Here is a 22,485-nt window from a genome sequence, read left to right as displayed (position 1 = left end):
CTTAGTCTCTCTCTATCTTTCTTCCATTTTCTTCATCGCTCAAGTCTCGAAATCTCCGCACTGTTTCAACAATGACAAGGGGCACATCGCAGTCCCAATCATCCTCCTCATCCACTTTTCGCGCCTCGCCTCATTGGTGAAATGACTCCTTACAGCTTAGCCCTGGCCACCGCCAGTATGCGTTGCCGCCACCTTGGCTCCTCCTCCTTCGCTGGATTCGGCGGCGACAGCACTGGAATCCACGTCCTTAGGTTCTATAACTTCTTCAGGTTCAAAGAAAAATTAGTTAATTCTATCTCTCCATTGTTGATAAATATACATATATATATGTATGCATATATTGTTTGTGCTGACAGTGTTGAATTTCTCTGAATTCCCAGAATTTCTCTAGATTTGGCCACTTTTATTTGGATTTGGCATTTTTCTCTAGATTACCATTGAATTTTCTCTGAATTTGGCAATTTTTTCTGAATTGAATTTTCTCCGAATTTGACAATTTTTTCTAGATTACCCTTGAATTTTCTCTGGATTTGGTAATTTTCTTTAGATTGATGTTGAGAGACTTTAAACATTATGAAAATATTAGATGCCATTTATATTATAAAATCTTAATACTAGGGATTTAAAAAAAATTTTCCTTTATAATTTTTAACAGAAATTAACTTTAGGAGTAAAATAAAAAAAATTTAAAATATAAAGGTTCAAAATAAAAAAAAGAAATAAACTTAAAGAGTCAAAGTAAAAATATGACTAAACAAAAGGGCAAAGTATAATTTACCCAAAAAGAACCTCGTTTGACACGTATTTTTTTTAAAATTTTTTTTATCTATTTATTTTTGGGTAGAAGACACGCTTTACAATTTGCATTAGGGTTTCGCAGTCTCTTCCATCTGAAAAACATGGCTCGCCGAAGCTCAGGTGGTGAGTGCCTGATCTACCCACCTCATTTTTATTTTCTTCGATTTATTAGACTTATTGATCTATTTCATTATGTTTCTCAACTGGGTTTTAGGGCATACCTCAGAACGAACTAAAGAAAATTGAATGATATATAAATTATGAACTCTCTTTTTTTCTTTTTATAATGTAAATGGAAATGAAAGAATCAGCTTTACTAGGTGAAAGACTTGTGTTTAGGTAAGTTTTTGTTCCTTTTCCTTATTCCCTTTTTTTTTTTTGGGTGGGTGGAGTTTGGAAAAATCCAAAATTTAAGATGTTCTTTTTATGTATTTTTTTATTTTAATTTCATCAGATAAATGATGGTTAATTTTTTTCTGGGTTTGATTTGGAATTGTTCCTAAATATTCATGTTCTGTGTTTGGCTGGGATTTGAGAAGAGATTTGCAAACGGAAAGGGAAAAAGTAGATGAAACGAGACCTATATTTTACCTAGTTTTACATGCTTTTTATTTTTTTCTTTCTAAATCCCTTCCCAAATCTCCCAACTAAACACAAGTTTAGGGTTTTGACATTTATAGGTTGTAAAGGATCTTCATTTCAGGGCTTGAATGTGTTTGTTCTCATTGCACATGTGAAAATTGAAACCATTTTAAAATAAGTTTGTTGTAGTTACTTGGTTTGGCACACGATACAATGGCACAGATGTTGATGTGTATACCTATCTTACCTTTGTGGGTGTTGCCTAAAAATAGCAGAAGCATGATATGAGAGATGAATTTTGGCCTTGGAAATTGATACTGGTCTGTATTTGGTGGCATTTGCATGTGGGTTGGTTGTATGAACAGTATGGATAGAGTCTAGAGATTTATGGTTGAGTACCGATAAATGGAATGGCCATTCTAGCTATACATTTTGTTTGTTTTGTTTGATATGACTTAAGATATTGAGAATGACCATGATAATGATTAATCCAACAACAAGTGGGAATACAGATTCCTTTCTACAAGCTAAGGGAAAAGCATTACATTTTGTTATGGAATCACCCTATAAAGAAGTGTCGGCCTTCTTCTCGTGGTCACTGGCCAAATTCCTCCGCCCCTCCGACTCTCTCATTGTGGTTGTGATCTTCCTTGGTCTAATTACTCCTCATGTCTGCTATATTTTTTATGGGCTGACAGTCCTGTGCATTCACGACTTCACGGTGCATTTAAGGTTCATGAGGACATGTTTCTTGATAATCAAGAGGCTTTTTTTGGCCATGGGCTCCACACTTGCATATAATGCTTTAATGGATCTGAGTAGTATTTGTTTACAACTTTTAATTTAACTTTTCCATCCTTTTGTGTGTAGGTGCATTAAAATGCTTCTAGCTGGTTTTTCATTGGTCATGTTGCAATTTTTTCTTGGAAGATTTAAGCTTTTATCGGGGATTGTTGAATGTCTAGTACTTACCCTGTTATTCTATAGTTATTTAGGCTTCTGTACATTTTGTTTGGATTTTGGATTAGTGGTAGTAGGGGACCATGAAAGAGAAAATATAGGAAAAGAAAATAAGTGAATGAAGCTATTTTATTTGGTTGGGTTAGGAAAACAAAAACAAAATTAATAGGTATAAGTAATTTCATTTCCCTTACTTGAGAAATCCAAGATCCAAACATAACATAGATCTTCCAAGTTTTAGCTTTTATTTTGCTTCCACTGTGTGCTCTCTCTTTTGCTGTTAGGAGGACACTAGTATACCGTCTTTATCTGTTTGTGTTGTGACTAACTTGAGCATTGGATCTGCTGCACAAGGTTAAATACTTTGTTGTATGTATTTGATTGTCATTCTTTCTACTTAAATGTGCTTCACATGGTTGTGTTATTTGTTGTATTTGTTTGCGATTTTGCATTGCTAACCTTTCAACTGTTGTTTGAATTTCTATTTCAGGAAGATCAGCACCTCGTCGTCCTGCACCAGTGCGTAATCCCCCTCAGCCAGGTGTTGAAAATTTACGTTGTTTAATATCATTTACTCCTCCAGCATATGGTTTCCATTGACATGACTCCTGATTTTCTTATTGTTCCATTTCTGCAGCAAGACAAGCTCCTTCTCCAGCTCCTGTTCAAGGTGGCAGTGGTGGATCCATGCTTGGAGGCCTTGGTGCTACAATAGCTCAAGGTTTGTGGATGTCAAATTACATATGTGATCTGTTGTTATCATAATAAAGGTTTATTAACTCACATAACCAGTCTGGTCATAAGTCTGAGTTTTTGTTGTGTTCTCTCTTCGCTTGTATTCAGGCATGGCATTTGGTACTGGCAGTGCTGTGGCACATAGGGCTGTCGATGCAGTGGTGGGTCCTCGCACCATTCAACACGAAACTGTCGTCTCTGAAGCAGCTTCTGCCCCAGCACCCGCTACAAACAGTATGGGTTCTGATGCTTGCAGTGTGCAGTCCAAGGCATTCCAGGATGTATGTGAAACTTCTTTCACTTTAGTACTTGTTTACAAAATTGCCAAAATATAGTTGAAAGTGTATAGTTGCATTAGGGATGTTGAAATTTAAAAAGTTAAAACAATAGAGTTGCTGACAGAGTACTGCCTAGTTTTATTTTATTCTAGGGCTGGACTCAAGGGAAAAGTGGTGGGTTTATAGATGAAAACTCGGGAATAGGATCAGGGTCATAAATAATAAATGGAAAGGCTTTGTTTCAGATTTTAATGATAAAGATGCCATATTTGTTTGTTTGCTAAGAGCTATGTTACATCAACTCAAGCATTTGTGTTGGGTGTGAGTATGTGTCCAAGTGTACAATTCATCTAATTTCCATGTCCTTGGACATGGGAACATGGTAAAATTTTCATATTTTTAATGTATTGGTAATATTTTCTAGGGTAAAATTGTTTTCACAAGACGTCATAAGAGAGTATTTCAAGCATAATGTGGAAGTTTATGCATGGATTTATGGTTAATTTGAATTGCTAAATATATTTGCTTGGTGAACGTCTAACTACACATGACTTTATCCAAGTGTTGAGTGTTTGACATGAGACATTTAGAATATCCATGTAACATAGGCTATGATGGGAAGAAGTGATTCTGTATCTAACTTGCTTTGTTAGCCAACTAATGTATTTTGAATTACTTAAAAAAACAACAGAAAATAATTTATTGTTGTAGAACTTTAAGTTATTTTGACATTCTTAAAGTGAAAATGGAGCAAAGGACATTCTAATTCTAAAGGCTGTTTCTGTATATTTATTTTCACGCAGTGCCTGAACTTTTACGGTAATGATATCAGCAAGTGTCAGTTCTATATGGATATGTTGTCCGAGTGCAAGAGGAACTCTGGTTCTACAATGGGTGCTTAGCCATGACACCCGTGATTTGGAACTCCATCGTTTTATCCTTTTGACTACCGATGTAATGACAGTTTGTTGTGATGGAGGATTCCCTATCAGTTATCAGTGTTGATAGCTACTGGACATGGTGTTATGAGTACTTAAATAATCTTATTAAAACTTCATCTTACATCTGTTTTGAATGGAAGCTGCATTTGAACTATTACTTGATGTAAGTTTGATCTAATGCATTTGCATATTGCTGTTTGCTCTATGGCTTCATGGTTTCAATATCCAGTTTTTCCATACGCTTCGTTGTGATTTTCCATACGATGTAATGCTTGTTTATTTGCCGAAATTGAGCACTGTAGTTGCATATTAGGGCATGATATTCCCCGACCCTGAATCCCTATTCTTCAGTCCCAAAATATTCGTAATTGTTGGATTGTGTTTCAAGATTCTCACATGATCTGATGTCTAACAAGTTGATCAGCAAAATGATACTGTTTATATGCGATAAAAGGGTGTCGAAATAAAGAGAGAAATATAAAAAGTTGGCATTGCCAATTTTCAGTTCATAAAACACCAGAGCAGTATTGTTCAATCTGCCTTAGCTGCCCCCAAATAGTTGATGTTTACAATTTCCACCTCCCCTTTTTATTTTTCCTTGCCCCCATAAAATTTTGAAAGATTTAATCATCACCACAATCTACCCTTGAGAAAGCTGATGCAGAGCTTTTTCCAAGCCTCCCTGTGTGGCTCATGATTCTCCACATTAGCCTTCACCTCATCAGCATAAGACTCCTGCACAAAGAGAGACAAAATTGAAACAAATTCTAATCAATCCTGGGCATTCAATTGGAGGATAAAAATACCAAATCAAAAACTTTATAAGATCATTTTTCCATCTGTTTACAGGACTACATACCATGATGAGATTGTGGTGGAGAAGACGGTCAATGAGGTGGAGAATAATGTCCTTAGTGTACTCAGGGTGACCTTGGATGCCCATAATATGATCACCATACCTGAACATCTCTATCCCAGTCTTGTTAGACCATGCCATCACCTCTGCTTTTGGAGGAAGTTCCCATACCTACTTTCATTAATTCAAGATTAGTTTACTACACATTCCCAACTTTACTGTGACGGCAATTTTTTCGTACTAAATTTATTTATTACATGAAGTGTAATTACTGCATTGGTAAAATAAATTTCGACATATGGCCTCAGTTATTGTCGAAACAAACCTCATCTTGGTGGCATTCGATGATGGAGAGGAGGTCGGGTAGTTTGAGAGAAGCGAAGAGCTTTGAAGATGAGGGTGATAATTCAACATTAGTCACTCCAACGTCCCACCCTGACTTGGCCCTCCCAGTTTTTCCACCTAGTGCACGACCCAATATCTGATTTACAAATATATATATATATATATATAAAAACAAACAAACAAACAAACAAACAAACAATTTTACCATGTATATTCAATAAACAAGTTGAACTGAAATAAACTTATTAAGAAACATAGGTCACAAATTTAAATTTTATTAAATGTTTGAGCGCATTCAAATTATTTGAGAAGTGTGGGATGGTATATACCTACAGGATTAATCCAAACAAAATACCTAAATATTTTCATTTGTGGTTCAAAAAAATTTTGAAAAATTCTAAAAAAAATTTAAAAGCCAAAATAAGTTTTAGAAAAAATTCACTATGTTTTGCTTAGATTTATCTTTTCTAATTTTTTTTTTTTTAATTTTTCAGCTCATCTTGTCGAATTAAATTTAGAAACTTAGGTAACATTTGGTTTAATTTTAAAATTATGATTTGAGAATAGAGTTATAATTTGAATTTGTGAGTTATTGAATCATAATTTGAAAAGCGAAAATTTGTTTGCTTATAAATTTTGAAAAAAGTTTTGAATTGAATTTTGAATTTTTGAAATGAGTTCTAAAATAAGAAAAGTTGTTGGTTATGAGTTTTGAAAAGAATTTTTAAAACTTAATTAAAAAACTTATAACTCATAACCAACTCAAAATTCTATTGAAAATCCTATTCAAAACTCATAACCAAACTATTTTTAAAATTCAATTCAAAAAATTAATTATTGAAAAAAATAATTTTTTTATTTAAAAAATTCAAAAAATTCTGAAAATATTCTTTTATTTAAAATATTAAAATATATATTATTTTTTGTTAAAAAAAATTATTCAACTAATGCTTTAAAATTACTTTTGATTGTATACTTGATTGGAAATTTTTTTTAATTATTTTGTATAAAAATATTTTTTATTTTTTTAAAATTATTGTGACAAATTAATTTTTATTTTAATTTTTTTTTGTTAATTTTAAATATATGTCCAAATAATGTGTCATTTTAGTCTTAAAAAAAAATTATTTTAAACATATCAAAAATAAATATAATTTTTATTTTTTAAATAACAGGTGACAAAAAAAAAAAAAAAAACTATTTCAATCAACCGTCTTGATAGATCAAAAAATTCAAAAACTGTTCGGAAGGATGTTCGGACAAACGATCAGATAGACCTAATTTCAAAATTTAAAAACTCACTCTGCCAAACCTGTTCAAACGTGGGTGGAAAATCAATTTTTAAAAACTACATCCAAACACAGCTTTGAAATTGGAGGGTGAAATTATGATTCCATCCCTAAATCAAACATAGCCTTAAACATTTTTAAAATTTTTAAAAAAGTCAAAAAAATAAAAAAAATAAAAACAAAATAAAATAAAAACATCAAAAGTTGAACCCAAACACCCACTTTGTAGGCAAACCCACGTTTTCTTTAACGGAGTAAGGTCAGTCAATTGGTTATACACACACCTACCAACAATTGCCTATCTATTCTAGCTGTATATTAATTTGAATTAGGGTGAAGAATCTTAAATGTTTTATTAAATATTTTATATAGAAGTAAGACTCACATAGAATTTATATAATGTAAATTGTGTGAATTTCACTCATATATGTAAGATATTTGATAAAATATTTAAAATATCTAACATTTTTCATTACTTTGCATCAAATTATTTTAATTTATACAAAACTTCATTTATACCCAATTTTTTTTTAAAAAAATGCACACATGTTTGGGTAAGTGTCCAAGAGAGATGTAAATTTGTTCGGGTAGTCTACATGTAGCTGGCTTGATTTGGCAATAGTTTCTAAGTTGATTTTTTAAATATTTTTTGAGTTATACTTTTGAATAAAATTTCAATTTTTTTTTTTTAAATACTTATCAAGGCCCTTTATCTTGAAATATAAATACTTTACAATAAATTACATTAATTAGCCTGGATATTTAAAAAAAAAATTATAAGTTTTCAAAATTACACTAAGGCCCCGTTTGGGGACTTACTTTTTTAGCTAATTAACCAAAAAGTTACTAAATTAGCCAAAAAACCAACAACTCATACCAAAAAGTCAAAGATTCTCTTTTCTCTCTACTTTTTGCACATCTTTTCGTAATTAGCCAAAAAGTCATCCCAAACATACAAGTTTTTTTTACCTACCTTTTTAGCTAAATAGCCAAAAAGTTACTAAATTAGCCTATTCCCAAACGAGGCCTAAGCTCCTATTTAGTAAGATTAAAATGATCGGAACTGTATAGATAGTGTGTAGACACAAATAATCAAGAATAAAATATACATTTAAATACAAAAGATACAATAATATTATTTTTCATTCATATGACTACTGAATAATTGATTAAAAAAAAAAGGACAGCATTATGTGAATAAATTTTTTAGAAAAAGTTAACGTAATTATTTCAAATTTATAGAGTTCAATGTATTTTTCTAAATCTTAAAAGAGAGGTATGTATTTATCACGTGTCAAAAAAAGAAAAAACAGAAAAAGAAAAGAGATTAGTGTAATTTATTCAATAATTTAATGTTTATTAAAAAATACCACTAAACACTTCTTCTTTATACTTTTCATGGCTAAAAGCATTAAATTGTAAGATAATTGACCATTCAACAGAACACATTAACAAATAAAGTTCAAGAGTCCTATTTTGCCACGCTTACTTTGTTTTGATACTGTGTAAATACCAAACATTCGAACGGTTATAAATTACTATCACAAAAAGTAAATATTACCCAATTGCCCCCTACAACTTCTATAATTTACATTTTGTTTTATAAACCAACTCATTTAAGCAATAGTTTTTTAGGTATGTACTGCACTGACTTTAATCAAATATCAAAGTTGGAGGAGAAGTTATTTGGTGGATCTGGGCACGACTACGTGTTACCCCAAATGTGGTGTGATTGGTGGAGGATGAAGCTTACCATTTGATGAAATCTTTGCAACATTTTCATAGGCCGTACCAGATAATTGATTACTATTAAGGCTAAGTCCAACAACTTAAGTTTCAAGGGTTGTTAGGGATATCATAAATAAGTGTATTTTTTAATTTTTGAACTAAAAAGTTGAAAAAAAAAAAAATGATTATTTGGGATAATTTTTTATCTTTTTACGAAAAAATATGTATTAAAATATTGTATAAAATGACAAAATTACGTTTTTATCCCCACATTGTAGACTCATCAGTGACAGGTGGCAGGAGGATAGTACGGCTTGGTTGAAATGTGCTTGAGGCTTCACGGGTACTGTTGGGCCGTGGGGGCCCACTACGGGTCACGTTTCGATAATCCGAACCGTTTAATGTGTAGAACTCGTTGAGTACTATATGCCTATAAAAAAATCACTTTAATCAAATATCAATAGCTATGTGATCAAAACAGTTTTGTATGAAATTAATGGACGGTGAAAAATAAACGGTTAAAAAAAATCTAATTTGATCACATATCTACTCATATCCGATCAACGTGATTTTTTACAGGCATATAGTACTTGATGAGTTCTATACATTGAAACAGTTCGGATTATCAAAACAAGACTCGGCGTGGGCCCCGACGGGCCCAACATTACCCTTCAACTTAATGAATATATATATTTAATTTTCTTTTTTGTTCCTTTGGCAGACCAATACGTACTTTTTGATATCAATTCAATACCAGCACTGTCAACTCGTTGGTATTAACATATTGTGTAAATTAATTTTTTTTATATTTTTAATTTGTGAATAATGATAACTTTTTGACTTTTCGAATTTTTCATAATATGCCAAACCAGACCTTATATAATTTTAGCAAAGAATTTGTTTTTATTATTACAAGAGCCTTGAGGCCTTTTAGGTTGTGAAATCATTTTTCATTGTGTTTTTGTTTTCTCAAAAGCAACAATAATTAAAAATTTTGATAACATCTTAACTTTTGTGTGAAAAACAATTTTTTTTTTTTTTTTTTTTTTTTTTTTTTTTTGGAGGGGTTATGTTCTTTGCCTCCGTTTGGAACGTTGATTTTGAGAGGTTTTTTTGGGCTAAAATTGCTACAAAAAATAAAATAGATTTTTTAGTTCAATAAGACAAAACATCACATTCAACCCATAATCATTACATTCTTTCTTTCACAAAAAAACCAAAAAAACTAAAAGCCCTTATCAAATTAGACTTTTTAGTTTCAGACTAAAATAATAAAAAAAAAGTCAAAAAATTAAAAAGCCAACCCACTTCCTAAACGAGCTCTTTAAAAAATGAAACACAAGATATTGCAATACAACTAAACATCCCCTTATTAGCAATAATGCATACTCAAAAGTAGCAATATGTAATTCATATTTAACTTATACATATACTCCATAATACCATTTAAATATCAACCCTCCTTTCTTATTTGAGTAATTTTCCTAATAAACATTTTAGGTACACTGTTCCAACACATACATAGTCAATATTCTTGAGGCCCTTTGATGGGATATTCATTTGAGAGAGGCCTCAATATTGGTAGCAATGATTGAGAGTATTAATTTTGATATTTTAATAAAGCACTAATGGTATGATAAGAAAAAATAATAAATAAATAAATAAAAATCTAGACCAAAACATCTTTAAAACTCAAAAAAAAAAAAAAATTCAATAGCGGCCACTCCCAATAAGTGAACACTCTGCAAATGGTTGTGCCTGCTCTAATGTGGAATGAGACATTTAGGGTCTGTTTGGTAACGTTTACGTTTTCAGTTTATATTTACAAAAATTTTATAAACTGATTTTGTTTATTTTTTGTTTATTTTTAGAAAAACATAAACTACAAACGCGTTTGGTAATTGACAAAATGTTTAAAAAAATTTAAAAATATAAAAAATAGTGAGAAATGGCAAGTGGTAACAAGTGGAGGCAGAAGACGGTGGTGACGGTGGGTGGTGGTGGTGGTGGGTGGGTGGGTGGGTGACGGTGGGTGGTGGTGGTGGCGGCGGCGGCAGGTGGTGGGTAGTGGTGGCAGGTGGGTGGCGGATGGCCGGTGGTGGTGGGTAGGTAATGGTGGCGGGTGGTAGCGAGTGGATAGTGGCAGGTGGGTGGCGGATGACGGGTGGTGGTAGCGGGTGGATGAGTGGGTGACGGTGGCGGGTGGTGGGTGGTAGCGAGTGGGTGGTAGTGGTGGTGGCGGGTGGTGGTGGCAGGTGGGTGGCAGATGACGGGTGGTGGTGGTGCTGGGTAGGTGGGTGACAGTGGCAGGTAGTGGTGGTGCTAAGTGGGTGGGTAACGGTGGCGGATGATAGTGAGTGGGTGGTGGTGGTGGCAGCAGGTGGGTGGTGGGTGATGGTAATGAGTGGCGGGTGGTGGTGGCAGGTGGGTGGCGGGTGGCTAGTGGATGGTGGTGGTGGTGGTGGTGGCGGGCGGTGGCGGCGGCAAGCGGTGGATTGTAATGGCGGGTGGTGGGTGGTGGTGGCGAGGGGTGGGTGGTGGTGGTGAGTGGGTGGGTGGCGGATGACGGGTGGTGGTAGCGGGTGGATGAGTGGGTGACGATGGCGGGTGGTGGGTGGTAGCGAGTGGGTGGTAGTGGTGGCGGCGGGTGGCGGGTGGTGGTAGCAGGTGGGTGGCAGATGACGGGTGGTGGTGGTGCTGGGTAGGTGGGTGACGGTGGCAGGTAGTGGTGGTGTTAAGTGAGTGGGTGACGGTGGCAGGTGATAGTGAGTGGGTGGTGGTGGTGGCAGCAGTTGGGTGGTGGGTGATGGTAATGAGTGGCGGGTGGTGGTGGCAGGTGGGTGGCTAGTGGAGGGTGGTGGTGGTAGTGGTGGCGGCAAGCGGTGGATTGTAATGGCGGGTGGTGGGTGGTGGTAGTGGCGGTGGCGAGGGGTGGGTGGTGGTGGTGAGTGTGGTGAGTGGGTGGCAGGTGGGTGGTAGTGGCGACTAGTGGGTGGTGGTGGTGGGGGTGGGGGGTGGTGGCGGAAGACAATGGTGGAAAATGGTGGCGGGTGGTGGCTAGTGTTGGGTGGTAAAAAAAAAAAAAACTCAAAACTCAAAACAGAAACACTTTTTTTGAGTTTACATTTTTTGACCAAATTTATAAACTGAGACTACTGATTTATAAATCAAAAATTTATCAAACAAGTTTTTATTTGAGTTTTTTAAATTTTTGTAAATATAAACAGAAAACTGAAAACGTAAATGCTACCAAACGGCACATTAGATTTCATAGCACTCATTAGAAATGCTAAAAGCAGGTCACAAATAGAGACCTATTTTGAGAAATAGATAAAGTTAATTTTTTAATTTTTTTTTGTAAAAGTATATAAAAAATACAGAAATAATGAGTGTTTAATTTGTATTTTGAGATAATTTTTCAAAAAAAAATTTAGAGAGAGAGTTTAGGAGTTTTTTTTAGTTTTTTTTATTGTATATTTTAAAAATAATTTTGAAATTTGGAAGTTTGAGAGGATTTGAAATTTTGATATAGTTGAGTAGATGAGAAAAAAGTGATTGAGAATGAGAGAGGAAAGCGAAAAAGCGATTGATTGATGGGTAGGAGAAATAAAGTAATTTTGAAATTAAAAGAAAAAAAAAATTGAATCAAACAAAATTTTGAAAATTTTTCTCAAAAATTATAGGAGTTTTCTTAAGTGTGCAAGTGCACACCATGTGCCACTTACACAAAAAGTGTAAATGTAAGGTGTAAGTATAAGTATAAGGTGTAAGTGTAAGGTGTAAGTGTAAGGTGTAAGGTGTAAGTGGGTTGCACATGGTGTGCAACCTCAAAAAAGGTGTAAGTGTAAGGTTTAATTTTTTACAAAAAGTGTAAGTGTAAGGTGTAAGTGTAAGGTATAAAGTGTAAGGTGTAAGTTACACACCATAACCAAACCCAAAATTATATTTTGAGACACAAACCAAATATGATTTTAAAAAGTTTAAAAATAAAAAAATTAACTTTTAATCAAATTATCAAAATAGGTTCGAATAAAAAAAACTCCAAATTGTTGACATACACACCATACCCCCAAATAAAAAAGATTAAGAGCTTTAATTTGTGAATTTTAATTTACAGTGGGCTCCACATAATTTGATGTATCTGGTTTGAAGTGTTCTAAAAAATTCAAAAAATTAAAAAAGTTACAAAAAAAAATAAATAAGTTATCACTATTCACAAATTAAAAATATAAAAAAATTAATATACATAATATTTTAATCAAACCAACTTTATACAGTTTTCGGTACTGAATTGACCCTTTAGTATCGTGATAGGGGAATTTTTTTTTTTACATATATAAAGTCACTAAGTTGGACGTATATGTTGGGCCTGTGGGGGCCTACCATGGGTCCTGTTTTGATAATCTAAACCGTTTGATGTATAGAACTTGTCCAGAACTATATACCTGTAAAAAAATCACGTTGATCGGATATCGTTAACTGTATGATCAAATCAGTTTTGTATAAAATATGGATAGTGTTATAGTTAACAGTTGACAAAAAAAACTAGCACGATCAGATAGTTATCGATATCCAATCAACGTGATTTTTTAAAAATATATAGTACGCGACGAGTTCTACATATCGTACGGTTCCGATTATCAAAACGGGACCTGTGGTGGACCCTCGGATATCGTTAACTGTATGATCAAATCAGTTTTGTATAAAATATGGATAGTGTTATAGTTAACAGTTGACAAAAAAAACTAGCACGATCAGATAGTTATCGATATCCAATCAACGTGATTTTTTAAAAATATATAGTACGCGACGAGTTCTACATATCGTACGGTTCCGATTATCAAAACGGGACCTGTGGTGGACCCTCATGGGTTGAACAATATAATCCAATTCAAACCCGAAAAAGAGACAATTATTTCCCATCTCCTAACCAACCCACTACCCTTCCCAACCTGTACGTCTACTCCACTAACTTTTTTTACTCACTTATTTATATAATATTTTCATACATATTTTTTTTTTTTTTTTTTGTAAAAAATCAAAAAATTAACCTAAACATCTATTTTTTTTCTCAATTTTATGATATAAAAAAATAAATAAATACATTTATTTAAGTCACCCTAAAAAAATAAATAAATACATTTATTTAAGTCACCCTAAACAATCCTTTTACTCTAATTTTTTTTTAAAATTTCAACATCAGCAAATTGATGTATTACCCTAGAAGTCTCTATCATTTCTGTACCCAATATTTGTGGCAGAAGATAGTGAGGTCTTTTCTTCTGACTAGACTTTCTTGTGGTCCAAGGTGTGCTTGAAATGACTTTGTGGTCCAAGGTGTGCTTGAAATGACTTGACCATACGGCAAATTGATAACACTCGGTCAATAATGGTCCACATCTGGCATTAGAGAGGCCCAATGTCATAGGCATAGCTAGTTTACTTTCCATTAGAGCCCCAGTTAGGAATTTTTTCTTTTTTAAGGGGTTAATTAGAGGAATCTAATATTTTTTAATTTTTTATAAAAATATATATAAAAAAATAAGAAAGTAATATGACTTAAAAAAAAATAAAAAAATAAAAAAATCTAATTATATAGCAAACTTCAAACAAGTAGCATTGTTTGAGAATAGATTATTTTAATAATTTTTTAATTTTTTACAAAAAAAAAATATATAAAAAAATAAAAAAAGTGATGTGATAATTTATAATAATTTTTTAATTTTTTTGATTAAAATAAATAGTTGACAAATGAGACGAAAGTGTCATTGCAAATGATTTTATTATGTGAATAAATTAGATATATATATTTTAAAAAAAATTAATTTTTTAAATTTGTTTCCATAAATTTATATAACTTACACAATATCAAACTAAAGCTAATTCGATTTTATTAAAGTTCAATTGACATCGATTCAAAATATAAACATACCAAACTAAAATATATCACTAAAATATATCATAAAAATTTTAAAAAGCCTTTAGTTCGCCGACTCCACTCCTATACACAAGAAGGAAAAAAATATCTATACATTATGCCCATCACGTTTTATGTTATTTTTAAAAACAAAAAACCAATGTCAGCTTAAAAAAAAAGGATAAGTAAGTCAAAAAGTAAAAACGTATTTGGAAAAAACTAAAAAAACATGTATATATATATTATTATTTTTTTCATTAACAAGAAGGGGCAATTTTTTTTTTCAAAACTCGAAAAAAAATTAATTTTTTAAAATTTTACAAAAAATCAAAAAAATTAAAAATTAATAAACAAAATCAAGGGTTAATTACATTTTTGCTCCCCCAAAGTTTTGTGTCATTTTAATTCTCAATATTTAAATTGTGTCAATTTGGTCTTTCAATATATAAAAGTATTTCAGCCTCCATTTGGCAAGTGGCTAACTTTTTGGTTTTTTTTATTTTTTTGGCTATATTTTAACCTGGGCTAAAAAATTTAATTTGAGAAGGACTTTTTAATTTTTTGATTTTTTTGTGAGAGAAGAGTGTAATAATTATATATTGAATGTAATATTTTATTTTTTATAACTAAAATAACTTATTTTGTCCTTTGTGATTAAAAAATAAAAAAAACCCAGCCTAACTCTTCCCAAACGGAGCCAATTTGATTTCCTATATTTAAATTGTGTTAATTTGATTCTCAAAATATAAAAAAGTGTTTCAATTTAATCCCTTAATCTAACTCTCTTAATATATGCACTTTAAATATTGACAGATTATATTAAAATATTTTTTATACATTAAAAATCAGATTGACATAGTTCAGACACTAAGAGCTAAATTGAAACAGTTTAAATATAAGAAATTATAAGAAATTGAAACGATACAAAATTTGTAATTAATCCAAAAATCAAGCCCGAAATCCACTGCGATGAATCACGTTGCCTTTACTCTTTCGGGCCTATTTCAAAAATTAGTTTTAGTGGAATCTTCTTTTTCTCATGTCACGTAATAATTTTATATATATTAAAATAAAAAAATTATTATATATAACGTAAGTAAATTTTGAACCCAAAACATTAAATATCAGTAAGAACATAATTATTACTTAAACAAGATACATATTGATATTAAATTCTTTATTATTTATTTTTATTATTAATTATTTAAATTGTACAAGCATCGCGTGTGCCACTCACTAATTTTAATAAAAAAATAAATTTTTCATTTTACTTTTTTAGTAATAAGATCAATTCTTAAAATAATCCTAATTTAAATTTCGTTGGTCAACTAAACATTTTAACTAAAATATTAAAAAAATATTATAAATTATCATATCATTTTTTTAAAATTTTTTTATAAAAAATTATTAAAATAAAACTGATACCTTAAACATGAGGCTCACATTCATTGCACCTTTCGGCGTTACTTAAGCCTAACATTTATTTTGAATTTTTTTCTCCTTTGTCAAAATAAACGTCACGATTACGGAAATACCTTTTCTTTATCAAAATGGTGGGATAACCTCAAGTCATTATCGTCAAAATAAAATTTACTTTTTCTTGTAGCCTGACAAATCTTTTCTTCCATTTTCCAATGACCACTCTCACGCGAACCACGAGATTCCTAAACCCCCACTAGAATCCGAAAAAAAAGTTTCCTTTTTTTTGACTCGTCTGTTTGTTTGCCAGGAAAATCACTATAGAACAAATGGAAAAAAAGCTCAAGAAAACGAAAATTTTATTCGATTGCCACCAGTTCAGATCTCATACTGATAAAGTTCAATTAATTTAATCAAGGAATATGAGCCCCATCTCTGACCTGACCTTTCTATATCATTTTCTAATGGTGGAAACCGATCATAACTGATTAAAAATTTCCACTTTAATGTGTATTAAAATAAATTTTTTTTATTAAGTAATCTATTCAGATCCGAAAAATTAAGTCAAATTTTCAAATCTCGTAATATGAAAATTTATTAAATCATCTAAATTAATTCTCTCTTACATATTTTTTTAATCATTTTCCAATCATATATTTTTTACACATTATTATTGAATTTAGAAAATTAGGTAAGTTTATAGATTATTTTTACTCAAGATAACATATGATATCTTTGACTATTAATTAATATAGTTGCAGATTGCAATATGCATTTATTTTATTTGTTTTTGCTTGTAACTTTTTTTGAGGAAAGTAATTTCCTTTCAAATAGATTGTGATCTTTTTCATTTTAAAATTATAATATAAGATTTTTATTACATTATTTAAAAATTTATAATAAATAATTTTTTCTAAATTTAAAATATTATAGATATTCCTCATTATCTTAATCCTTTGAACAAATACAACTTTTTTAAAGTGAAAAGCAACTTTATAAGAACAACTAAGGCTAAATTACAAACACATTGAGATTCGTTTAAAGGACAATCTATTGTCTTATGTAATTATAAAAATTATAAATATTTTTTTATCAAAATTTTTTATTTAAGAATTAATTAAAAAAATAAAATTTATAATTAATCTATTATACAATAATAAAATTACTTAAATTATTAATTGAAATATTTTTCTAACATGACTTCATGATTTATTAATAAAATGAATGATTTATTACGAAATTATAAATCTCAAAAGATAGAATGTAATTTTTAAAATCACAAAAAATAATTTATATTTTAATTAAATCTAAATAGATGTATTTATAATTTATCGAAGAACACTAAAAAAAAGGCAGCTACTACATTTTTTTATTATAACAATAATAGAGAATTATAAACTTTAAATTCTAAAAAAATTCTAATGATCTGACACGTGTAAAAAAATAAAAATAAATCAAAATATCACATCAATAAAGTAAAAATCCACCCCTAAACCGCCTTTAGAGTACATGTTTTAAAGGTCTAAAGGGTTCGTTTGGTTTGAATTTCCCAAAAATTTTTGGGAAAATTTCTCTACAAATGGGTTTTCAGAAAAACTTAAACCAAACAAATTTTTTCAAAAAAATTTCCCAAAACTTGTAAACCAAACAAGTTTTTCAAACAAATCTCTCTCTCATACACATCAAATCAATCACTTTTTCCAAAACTCTCTCTCAAAATAATTTTCCAAAACATCTTTCAAAAAAAACCAAACCAAACAACTTTTCGTACTTTTTATCTCCCAAACTCATCTCCCAAAATCAAACCAAACAAGCCCAAAATATTTTTCATTCTATTGTATTCCTAAGAATGACAGAAAGGCAACCGACATGCACTCGTGACGTGTACATAATTTTAAATTTAATGTAAAGGTCTAAAATATTTTTCATTCTATTGTATTCCTATGAATGACAGAAAGGCAACCGACATGCACTCGTGACGTGTATATAATTTTAAATTTAATTTTTTATAATTTGATAAACAAAGAAGAAGATGAATGGAGTTTGTAAACTGTTAAAACCCACCTTTTTTTCTTCTGCTTTTCAGATCTCTTTCCACATTTATGAACTAAAAAATTCTGCCAAAACTTTAAAATTATGTTTGATTCACAAAACTAATAATAAAATATTAATAATTTTATTAAATTAATTTAGTGTAGTATTCATTATCTAATTGGATTAATATTCATTCGATTAATAATCCTACCCCTATCCTATTACTAATAATCTTACAAATTTAATAAGATAATTAGATCTACGGATTAATAATCACAATCCCATATCCTAATCTACCCAATCAAACAAGCCGTAAAACTGTTTTGTGTGTTTTATGAAATATAATATAGAGAGGGAGAGATTACCTGGTGGCCGAAGCAAATTCCTAGAACTTTTTTGTTGAAGGAATTCAATTTCTTGAGAAGAATCAAGAGATCACGGATCCAGATATCGTCGCCATGGGCGTCGCTGAAGCTTCCGGTGATGACGAAGCCGTCGTAGGCTGCGATGTCGCCGTCGTCGGGGAAATCGCCGGCGGCGACGCGATACACGTCCCATGTCTCGCCTTCCTCCGCCAGCATTTGCACAAAAACCCCAAAATACCCTCCGTATTTCTTCTTCACGTAATCCGAGTCTTCTGCGCATAGCAGAACTGCAAATCTCTTCTTCCCATCATTTCCCATTCTCTCTCTCTATGTATGTATGTATATGTTTCTCTCTCTAGATTGGTGAGAGAGAGAGAGAGAGAGAGAGCTTGTTGTCTGCGTAAGGCGTCAATGGAAGATTGAAGGTGGAGTGACGAAAACTACAGCCGTGCTGTCTATAAACTGATGATGTTAGGGAATCGGTCATGTTTGTCGACGTTATTTACGAATGTGTCCCTGGATAAAAAATTGTACAGCTGGCAATGTACATTTTTTTTTTATTCAAATGGCAGTGTACATTTTAATTTTAAAAAATTACTCTAATAATGTTGAATCTTCGGTTGAAATAAACTTTTTAGTCTTTGACCCTGTTTGGTAGTGCTTATTTTCAGTTTATTTTAATTTTTAGCTTAATTTAAGTTATTTTGATATATTTGATTCAGTTTAACAATACAGCTTATAGCTTTTTGTAAGTCAAAAATCAACTTATTTTTTGAGTGGGGGAAGAGAAACTTAATTTATAAATCAAAAATCAGTTTATGTTCACAGTTATAAACTATAAGCTGTTAAAATATAAGCTATAGGCCCTGTTTGGTAGAACTGTGGGAAAGTACTTATAACTTATGCCTAAACAGCTTATAGCTTATAACTATGAACATAAGCTGATTTCTGATTTATAAATTAAACATCTCCCGCCCCACTCAAAGAATAAGCTGATTTCTGACTTCCAAAAAGCTATAAGCTATAAGTTATAAGCTAAACCAAACACATCAAAATAGCTTAAATTAAGCTGAAAGCTGAAATAAGCAGCTTTTAAGCTGCACCAAACAGGCACATAATCACTTTCCCACAACTCTATTAAACGGAACCTTTGTCTTTTTAATGATTTGATTATTTTAATTTGATTACAAAAGTTAGGTTTGAAATGATGATGAACTTTTTTTTGTGTTGATTTGATAATTATGAAAGAGAAAATAAAATAATTATGATTTAAATGTGACTTTTTATCTTATTAGTTGAAATAATGTTTGTTTTACTAATTAAAAGTTTGGATAATTACAAAAAAAAAAATCAGAAATTAGGAACCAAAAAAAAAAAAAAAATCAATGGAAGAATTAATTTTAGAAACTATTTGAAACCCTTAAAAATTAGGGACAATTACATATGAGTGAAAACAAAATATATATATATATATATATATATATATTTATAAAAATGTTATTACAATTATAATTTTTTTTCACTTTCTTGTAAATAATTTTTTATATTTTCACCGGTATGCAATTTCGCCTAAAAATTATTCACTTATTTGAATTATAATGACATGATATATTACATGTTAATTATTTATTTAATATAAAGTACAATTCATTGGCAAGCTATTGTAGGTGAATTTGAGATTAAAATTGCGAATTTATAATTTTTTATAATTTTAATTATTATAGTAAAAGTAAAAAGAAAAAATGCAAAGAGGTGAAATTCACCATTTATTTTTTTTTTATAAGAAAATCCTCCATATCCTCCCGCAGGTCTAAGGCAGCGCCCCTTGCAGAGATCACCAGGTGTCCTATTAGCCGTTCCGAGCGAGGAGACTATAACCCGAGAACTTGCCCCGACCTCCCAAGACAAGTTCCGCTTAAGTCAGGACTCGTACAACGGGGAGCATTGAACCCACACCAAATGCTGATTATTCCGCTTAAGTCAGGACTCGTACAACGGGGAGCATTGAACCCACACCAAATGCTGATTAGATAACTTGAGATCTGACCTTCTAACCAATTGTGCTTCGTCTAGGAGATTGGACCAAAGGAGAAAGAATTGAACTCATGACTTTGGGACATAAATCTCAAACCTTAACCACAATGCTACCCACCCTTGGCTTAAATTCACCCTTTATTAAAATATGTACTCTTCTCATTCCTTCCTTCTGTTGTCATTGCCAGCTAGTCCTCCCCTGTTCTCCCTTGCTACCGCCAGCCCCCTTTTCCACTCTTTCATGCTGTCACTACGCTCTCCCCCACCCCCTTCTCACCTCTTTCCTTTCCTCATCTGCTAACCAGTTTAAGAGGAAAATAAAAATTAAAGAAAAAATTACAAATTACAAATCAATGGGGGAATAGGTATAAAACCATGCATTGATTTTTTTTAACCGACTTTTTTTACCCAATTAAAATGAATGTAAAATTCAATCCAAAGTTTATGATATTACATCAAGAGATCTTATCAATTAAATTTTAATTTTCTTACATAATTTTTAGATCAAATGAACACACATAATGATTCCCTTCTTTTCTTTACTTCATGTTACATTTGGATCTTAAAATTATTTATACATATTTATTTAGAAACGTCAGTTCATATCCTATTCGTGAATTTTATTTTTTTTTGTATTTTTTTTTTAAAGTCTCCTTCAATCTAATCCACAAAATTTTTTCATAAAATTAGTTTTGGAGAAATAACTAAACAGTGGGGCAGTGAATTTTTTTTCTCAAAATAATGATAAAATTTATAAATTTTAATTATTAAAATCATAACTTTTTTTGTGTAAATAATTATTTTTGCGAAGTGCATCTTATTTCAAATTTGCCCATTAGTTTTCACTCACAATTCTTCAATTTTGACGATGGATCACATGTCATGTAACCATGTGAAGAGAAATGCGAGTAGTGGTACCCACCGTTACCTCATACTATTGCACTTTTTTAACTAGGGGCCTCCTTTGAGAATTGATTTTTAACGATTTTTTTACTTTTAAATAGAAAAAATTTAATATATTTAAGAATTTTTTTTAAAAAAAAATTGTATCTAAAACCGTGAATTACTAAAATACTTTCATTTTTAAAATATTTTTTTTACTTTTTAATATTTTTAGTAATTTTTTTTACTATTTTAACCCCCCTTCCCCCCCCCAAAAAAAATCAAGTTATCAAACGAATAAATAATATTCATAAAATTTATTGATTGATCTCACTTTCAAAAATCTCATCTTTTCATCTATTTTCTATTTTTAATTCTATAATAGTTTTAAATAATGACTGAGAGCTCTAATTTTGGATCTCTAAAGAAAGTTCTAGTGATGTGACAAGGATTAGACTCACATATGATGTGATGTATGTGTCTATATATATATATTTTTTCCTCTTACCACATTATTATAACTTTCTTTAGAGCTTCAAAATTAGAACTCTGCTCTTGTAAAAGACATTAAATTCCTTACTTCTCGTATGGACTGCACTATCAAACACATTTTTCGAGAAGCCAATCAGTGCGCAGATGCCCTTGCTCATCTGGGAGAAAACCAAGTAGAAGATTTGAAGATCTATGAAGACCCTCCTATTTTGTTGAGGCCCATTCTAGTGGCTGATATGGTTGGAATTGTGTATGAGAGTGATTAACCCTCTCTTTTCTTTTCTTTTTTCTGTTGTTTAACTTTCCTTATTACCTAAAAAAAAATTAGAACTCTAAGATTCATCTTATATGAGAGGGTTATATCGAATTCTGTAGATTGTTTTTATATTCATAAATTTTTTATTTGATATTTAGGTTCTGTTTGTTTCAACATCAAAATATTTTATAATCAAAAATAAATTTTTTATGTAAATTGATTTTGCACAAATTTATATATATATATATATATATTTTTCAGGTGTTTCGTTTGGCACTTTGGAACAAAAATTTATTATGGTCTCATTTTAGAATTGATTATTTTAAATGATTTTTTTTTTAACAAAAAAACATATAAAAAATAAAGAGAATAAAATGATAACTTATAGTGAATTTTTAACTATTTTACCATATTGATAAACAAGGCCTATTTTAGCCACAAAAGACAAAATACGCTATTTTAATCACAACAAACAAAACATCACATCTAACCCATAATCATTACACTCTTCTCTCACAAAAAAAGTCAAAAAAATCAAAAAGTCAAAAAATCCTTCCCAAACCAAGCTTTTTAG

At 31.0% G+C, this 22,485-nt stretch overlaps 2 protein-coding genes and 1 long non-coding RNA gene across 4 annotated transcripts; 2 read left to right on the top strand and 1 right to left on the bottom strand.

Moving 5' to 3' along the window:
* The first annotated feature begins 752 nt into the window (after positions 1-752).
* On the top strand, positions 753-4,499 carry LOC114282625 (uncharacterized). 2 transcript variants are annotated; one of them, XM_028225354.2, is made up of 5 exons: positions 753-921; positions 2,831-2,881; positions 2,978-3,061; positions 3,184-3,356; positions 4,157-4,499. In XM_028225354.2, exons 1-5 carry the CDS (start codon positions 900-902, stop codon positions 4,253-4,255), a joined length of 429 nt encoding a protein of 142 aa, XP_028081155.2. In that variant the 5' UTR covers positions 753-899; the 3' UTR covers positions 4,256-4,499. The 2 variants fall into 2 exon arrangements, with proteins under 2 accessions (XP_028081155.2, XP_082762125.1); XM_082905999.1 differs by having other exon boundaries at positions 838-918.
* A 259-nt stretch (positions 4,500-4,758) lies between these two features.
* Positions 4,759-18,799, bottom strand: LOC114282624 (gamma-glutamyl peptidase 5). Its single transcript, XM_028225353.2, has 4 exons — positions 18,248-18,799; positions 5,476-5,631; positions 5,154-5,321; positions 4,759-5,029 (listed from the first exon to the last, which is right to left on the bottom strand). The coding sequence occupies exons 1-4, from the start codon at positions 18,563-18,565 to the stop codon at positions 4,925-4,927; spliced, it is 747 nt and encodes a 248-aa protein (XP_028081154.2). The 5' UTR covers positions 18,566-18,799; the 3' UTR covers positions 4,759-4,924.
* On the top strand, positions 14,923-18,474 carry LOC145807564 (uncharacterized). The gene is made up of 2 exons (XR_014350779.1): positions 14,923-17,368; positions 17,760-18,474. It is a non-coding gene; the product is annotated as an uncharacterized LOC145807564 (long non-coding RNA).
* Positions 18,800-22,485: the final 3,686 nt, after the last annotated feature.

The sequence above is a fragment of the Camellia sinensis genome, chromosome 2 (genome assembly GCF_055761805.1).
Source record: "Camellia sinensis isolate YWXY chromosome 2, ASM5576180v1, whole genome shotgun sequence".
In the NCBI taxonomy this organism is placed as follows: domain Eukaryota; kingdom Viridiplantae; phylum Streptophyta; class Magnoliopsida; order Ericales; family Theaceae; genus Camellia; species Camellia sinensis.
The sequence above is the reverse complement of the archived record's forward strand: the minus strand, read 5'-3'. Positions and strand labels throughout refer to the sequence as shown.

What these genes read in the sequence shown, in the direction of transcription:
- LOC114282625 (XM_028225354.2), top strand. Translation starts at nt 900, where the DNA reads ATGGCTCGCCGAAGCTCAGGTG. An exon ending in GGCTCGCCGAAGCTCAGGTG is followed by an intron (nt 922 to 2,830) that starts GTGAGTGCCTGA and finishes TTTCTATTTCAG; the next exon opens with GAAGATCAGCACCTCGTCGT. An exon ending in AGTCCAAGGCATTCCAGGAT is followed by an intron (nt 3,357 to 4,156) that starts GTATGTGAAACT and finishes ATTTTCACGCAG; the next exon opens with TGCCTGAACTTTTACGGTAA.
- LOC114282624 (XM_028225353.2), bottom strand. Translation starts at nt 18,565, where the DNA reads ATGGGAAATGATGGGAAGAAGAGATTTGCAGTTCTGCTATGCGCAGAA. An exon ending in TCGAATGCCACCAAGATGAG is followed by an intron (nt 5,322 to 5,475) that starts GTTTGTTTCGAC and finishes TAATGAAAGTAG; the next exon opens with GTATGGGAACTTCCTCCAAA. An exon ending in TCCACCACAATCTCATCATG is followed by an intron (nt 5,030 to 5,153) that starts GTATGTAGTCCT and finishes CTCTTTGTGCAG; the next exon opens with GAGTCTTATGCTGATGAGGT.